This window comes from Sinocyclocheilus rhinocerous, unplaced genomic scaffold, assembly GCF_001515625.1.
Source record: "Sinocyclocheilus rhinocerous isolate Xijiao unplaced genomic scaffold, SAMN03320098_v1.1 scaffold463, whole genome shotgun sequence".
Taxonomy (NCBI): Eukaryota; Metazoa; Chordata; class Actinopteri; order Cypriniformes; family Cyprinidae; genus Sinocyclocheilus; species Sinocyclocheilus rhinocerous.
Genome location: NW_015627535.1, coordinates 928603 through 935201, shown reverse-complemented (window position 1 = coordinate 935201; position 6599 = coordinate 928603). Strand labels below are relative to the sequence as shown.

General features: G+C 34.0%; 1 protein-coding gene across 4 annotated transcripts in view; it reads right to left on the bottom strand.

The window, feature by feature from the left end:
* arhgap17b (Rho GTPase activating protein 17b) overlaps positions 1-6599 on the bottom strand; it is a 36421-nt gene that overhangs the window by 26954 nt on the left and 2868 nt on the right. For all 4 annotated transcript variants that reach the window (XM_016538822.1, XM_016538829.1, XM_016538838.1 and 1 more), the window contains exon 2: positions 3233-3272. In XM_016538822.1, the coding sequence (XP_016394308.1) occupies positions 3233-3272 (40 nt within the window). The remainder of the gene's footprint in view (positions 1-3232; positions 3273-6599) is intronic.

Here is a 6599-nt window from a genome sequence, read left to right as displayed (position 1 = left end):
ACGCCTGCTTCATTCTCAGGAAACGGTACCATTTGTGTTCCCATGACTGAACACTGTCACATTTAAAACACATACAGTATATTTGTAATATATATATATAATATATAAAATACATATATTTCAAAATTATATATTTGTTTAAATATATATGTGTGTATGTATATATATAAATATATATATATATATATATATATATATATCAGAAACACACACACATATACTCACATGCACACACAAATCCTAAAAAAGGGTTTCTGATAAATATTGCATTTAAAAATGTAACCTTCACATTCATTTTCCATAAACCAGCAATCAGGTTTCAGATCCAGGTTTGTTAATGGAATGAGGAAAAGGGAAAAATGACGAAGAAAAGAGCTGCATTACAGATGTTCTGCTTCCAAGCAAAGCAACAATTCGAGACAAACAGGAAATGATGACGGGGCCATACCGGCCTGTGGCAGCACTCACCCTGCAGGGGTCGAAACTCCCACTGGAGCCATTTACACAATACTGACTGTGAAGATCTTATTGACTTTAAAACTGTAGTTTGTCAAACTGCTCATAATATAAACCGCACTCAAGTTATTCTTATAAAAGCGTAGCCAGCAACAGCAACCTACAAACGACCACACTAGATGCTATTTGAGGGGACAATATATCACATAGTTATATATGATATGACAGTTACATTTGACATAACAGAGATGATATATTTCCTCAGATATAGATGATCTCATGGTTGGAAACTTTGATCAGATATATTTATACAATAAATACAACCAATAAAACTAGACTACACTCCCAGTTAAATAAATTGCAACAGCAGTATTTTCTCTGAAACAAGACCAGGGATCTGTAACAGTGTTATTTTAGTATAATTGATTACCATAATAGTTTAATAGTGTCTATTAGACAAATTAGAGAAATTATATATATATATATATATATATATATATATCCTTGTATTTAAGTTTTCCTAATACGTTAAAAAGAAACATGTCATTTTGTTGTGTTTATGTCATTTTAATTAGTTTTTTTTAATTTTTTATATGTCTATATAGTTTGTATTAATTGTTATTTATTAGTTTTAACATTTAACTTATTTCAGTTAACATTTATTTCAAGTAACGAAATGTTGTTTTTTTAGGTTTATAAAAACCCTGATCTGTAATTAAATTAATCTGTGAATCTTCTTTTTTTTCCCCAGTTTATTTACATGAATCATCCAAACTAAAATGAATGGGACTTTCCGATACTATAAACATAAGAAAATATATTTTAGGAGAGTGCATGATTATTGCTTCATTTCTATGCAACACAATGTGACAAAAAAAAACTGCATTTAGTGACTATTTGTTGGTTGGAAAAAGCAGCTCATTAGTAGAAAAAAGCTTTCCTGTTTTGAAACCAGCAACTGAAAAATGTAGTTCAGCTAGCTGCGTTACTCCCCAATGCTGGTTCACAAAAACTCCAACCACGACCAGAGAAACCAGCGGCAGTACAGCTCTAACAGGGGCCATCTGCCAACACCGCTGCATTTTAACCTGGCAGACCTTCAAAAGCCAGAAAACATCTCCCTCTGACTCATTTCAAGAGGGAGTGTATGGCCCATTATCATGTTTCTTTTCTCTCCTGCAAAGCTGAGGCGGCGTAAGTTGCAGAGCAATCAGGCAGTTAAACTTTGACCCTTGGACAAGGAATGCATGAATGAAGGTGAAGGAGCAGCATATAAAGCTCTGGCGAGAGTCCGTCGAGCTTCAATGATTTCCCTTCAGCTGTACAGTGTTTTGCACAGGCATGTTTCAACATGTGGTGCTTTTTAAACAATGAGGTAGTGACAGATTAGGCTGATTTGTGTTGTTTTTAGAGTGAGTGTTTGCTTTGGAAGATTTTGGGTGTCATGCAGTAAATTGCATATTTTTTAGATTTATATGCATAATCACCAGCATCAACATACGCCACAATAAAGCTGCTTTTGAGCTATTTTAGGCTTTCCTTTGTTCATAACAGCCATAGTTGCACTCATACTCATGCAAACATGGGCCGTGTGGCGTTAGAAATATTAAAATCAGTTAGATTCAGACAGTCAGTTGCTTTCCTGTTATCTGCAAGTAGTCAGAAAAAGGAACAGGGAGGAGTGTGAAAGAGGAGAGATTGTGAGAAAGAAGAAGCTGAATGTAAAGGACCAAAGGTCAACTGAGACACTTATAGTGTAAGAGAAAGCAAAAGAGACGATTAGAGAAGCTCAAGATTAACACTAAATAAGAGCTAAAGTCATACTAGAGCACAATATCTGCTTTGCGATGCCTTATTCATTTATACATGTTCAATATTGTGATTAATATGAATACATACAGAAGATATGTAAAGGATCGTCTACAATCAGCTAGTCTGCAAAACATAGTATTTTTGACCAGTTTACTGTACATTATCCTGCTTATTGCACAACTACTTAACAAATAAATAAATAAACAAACAAACAGACATAAATATTAAAATATTGATGCATAAATGTTGTTTTGAGATGATATGAAAGGGAAAAAAGGCTGTGTGTCTTAGGAAATCGTTTGGCAGGGACAATGGTTAATTATATAGTTTAAAATCATTATGCAAAAATATTTGAAAGCAGAATGCAGTGAAAAATCAAAATCAAGTATTCAAGAGAGCCATGAAATAAAACATAATACTCTTATTATTAATTTCTTAAATTAATAATTAGCAAAAATAATCATTCAGTGACTTCTATGGTTATTATATTATTGTTAACTAAAACTAAAACTATTTTTAAAAAAAATTTTTATTTCAATGAAGCTGAAATAAAATATAAATACAGTATTAGATGACATTTCTAAGCAATATGAAATTTAGAAATGTTGACAAGGCAACTAACTGCAATAAGTTTGCAATAAGTTAAAGCACTAAAATTACTAACTGGAAATAAATAAAAACAGAATTAAAACTAAAATATAAAAATACTAAATACTAAAAATACTAAAACAAATTAAAAATAAATTAAACCTAAATAGTGAAATAAAAAAAATAAAAAAATTACAATAGTGACAAAGAATAAAGTTAATTTAAAAAGCTAATTAAAATGTTAATAAAAATTTTAATAGTATACACATAATACTAAAATAACACTGGTGACTTGGGTGGAATTTTGGGTGATTTGTGCAGTCATTCATAGTTGTGATAAAGTCATGATCAAGTCATGGAAGGACAAAATATTCACCATAAGAAGGTCGTCACTCAGTACTTCGGTCTTCTCTGCTCTGTGGACAAAAAAAAGGGAAAACAGTGATTGGTTATATGAGCAGACTAAATGTGCAGTGCTTCATGTGACTGATGCTCTTCCTCAGGGTGACTGTGAAAGCAGGTTAGGCCGGTATCACTATAAAAAGATACCAAACAAACAACACAAACATGCAAGAACATAGCTTTGTGTAAAGCCTTCACTTCACATGTAAAATTCATTGGATTTCATCATCATTAATATCATCCATTTAAAACATCCACTGCACTTCACTTTTTCAAAATTAATCATAATTTATTTTAGAACCATGTCAACAAACTGTCAGTTTGGCACACATGTCAGAAGAAAAAAATCCACTTCCTGCATTCCACATTGTTTGTTATGGCAACAGCAGTAAAGGAGGCGGGGCTGTTGGTGCTTTACACACACTCTTGTCAGCAAAAACAGGTGGAGCTTCATAACTAATGAGCAGAGTCTCCCTTTGACCAGAGGCCATACAACTATCACAAATCATACTATGGGGACATTGTACAGTCAGAACGTTATTATGGCATCATCTGTGATAGTTTCAGCATTTTCATTTATTATTACAACAATATACACTCTAAAAAATGCTGGGTTGTTTCAACCTAACTTTGGGTCAAATATGGACTAACCCAACTTTTGGGTTAAAAGTTTAATGTAAAAATTTAACCCAAAGGTTGGGTTAGTCCATATTTGACCCCAAGTTGGGTTGAAACAACCCAGCATTTTTTAGAGTGTATATTGTTGTAATAGTTATGTGTAGATATGTGTTATGCGCATTATTTTGAACAAAGAAAATGTTCCCAAGTCTTTTACCCTTAAAAAAAGCCTTAATCTTTCCAGTAAGAATATTTGATCATCTTAAAAATAAGAAAAACTTAGTTGTGAAGCAACATTGCATGAGAAAATGAGACTTGTTTTCAGAGAACGTATCCTGAAATGAATTAAATTTTTTTCTTTTTTGCTAAATCTAACATTATTTTTGGAGATTTATGCATTGAACAAGAAAAAAAACACAGCTAAAACAAAAACAAAAAACTACTTGAGATAAAACTTATCTTAAATAATAATAATAATGCTGTCTTCAAATATTCAAGATATAAAACTAGCCCTAATATTTTATGCAGTTTGTCTTCTCACAAGTTAATTAAAAATAAAATGCCTGTTTTTTTATAGTCAATATATCTTAAATATACTATTATTAATAAACAAGTTAATAATAAGCTTTTTATTATATTCAAAATATCTTGAATAATAATAATAATAATAGTCTATTAATCTGGTGTACATCTGGCTTGTTTTTGTTTTTTTCATCTGAGCCAGCAGTGTAGTAAAAGAAAAAAGGTAAAACCTTGAATCTTTTTTATAGCACAGACATTTTATCACCACATAACCAGCGCAACTGCTATTTACGTCTACAACTTTCATGTGATGAACTGACACAGACAATCCCTCCAGATAAAGGGACCTTTCTCAAGGTCAAGCACCGTGGTGATTATTTTGGTTGAGTAGATCAATATTAAAGTTCTTGACAGATATTAGAGGTTGTTAAATGTCATGTACAACAACTTTTCTAAAAGAGAGAAACCACGAGAAATAACAGGAGAGACTCCACACACATAGAAAAAAAAATTCACAAAATTGGTCATGTAACAAGAGAAAATATCGCTGAGATCCCGTTACACAGGCTTGAGAATGACCTCACGTTAGGCAGGAGGGAATTTTTAGATTTCCATCAATACTGTATTAGCATTGATCCTGTGTTCAGCAAATGCATTTCGGGTTATGTGTGTAAACATCTAGAAATACCTCAGCTAACATTTCATACACAGTCAAAGTTGAGAATACAGCATACATGCTATTATAAAGATTTCTAAAGACCTAAGCTTAGACCATCAAAACGTCCTTTAAGGTACAGGATTGATCACTAAAGTCCGTAAATATCTCCAAGTAACCTGATTCTGAGCACAAGATGAACTGCATCATAATAATGAGTTATGTGTTATTCTGTGATCTGTAAGCAGTACATACTCAAGCTTTCTTTAGGCTTGAAATGGTGCATAAAAATGAGGGGTGCTCCGATTGATCGGCTACCGATCACTATCGGCCGATAATCACGTTGGGATGTTTGATCGGCGGTCTCTAAAAAGGCCGATCTCAAAAAAACGATCTCAAGCTGATGACGCAGTCGTGAGAGGTTTGGCACGACATGCATCGGCACCGTCTCAGTCTCTGTCCGGCGCGGGTGAAATCATTATAATGCTGAAGGTGAGGTACTTCGCTGAAAGATCGGTATCGGTGATCGGTATCAGCAGATACTGCTTTCTGTGATCGGCCTCAAAAATCGTGATCGGAGCACCCCTAATAAAAATGCATAATTTAAAACCATATGGGTGACCGTTTCAAACTTAGTTTTTTTTCCTTTTAGTTTGCACTAACATAAAGGGATAATGCTCAATTACGACAAATTATTAAGAACAAAAAGCATAATCTTTAGCCATATTCAAGCAGAATCTGATTGGTAGCCTTGATTGTAAATATAACAGCTGATCAACAGTACTGGAGCTTGCATCTTGCATAATGTCCCTAACAGAGCTTTGCAGGCCTTTTCAGTTCAGTAAACACGTTTGACCCTACTAAACAAGGGGTTTAAGTGGCAATATGTTTATTTGAAAAGATTAAAATCTCTCCAGATTATGTTAGTTGGTATTTGGTCATTCAACAAAAGAGATATTGTCACCTACTTTTTATTTCCTTTGACAAAATGTTTTGCTTTAAAATCCGAATTAAACCGCTTGCCCTAATTCCAAATTGTACTCTGCCAGCTAACAAAATATATTCAGAACATTTCGCCAATTAAGTTATGAAAACGTTACTTCTGAATGCCATCCAATTTTAAAAACATTAAAGGAACATTCCATTTAGCATTTTGCAGACATCATGGGAACATTTCTCTGAACATTCAAAAGTAGTAAGATGAGCGTCCAACTAAAACAGTGCACAAAAATTCCATGAACGATGTATACATACCATTTCAGCAGGGGCGGACTTACCAATTAGGCAAAGGTAGGCGACCGCCTTGGGCCCCCAAAAGCCAAGGGCCCCCTAAAATGCTTTTCATATAGGATATGCGCATTAAGCGCTGACACGCGAACGGTTGCTGTTTATGGTGTTGGTTACCACGACAACCGTCCGAGTCAGTGGCGCCTGCAGGTGTTCGGCTGTACACACTGTGAGTACCATGAGTGCTCAGACTGATCTGAGATTTGCCCCGCAGACATTTCAGTAGTTATTATAGGCCTGTGTATTTCTGTCGACTGAG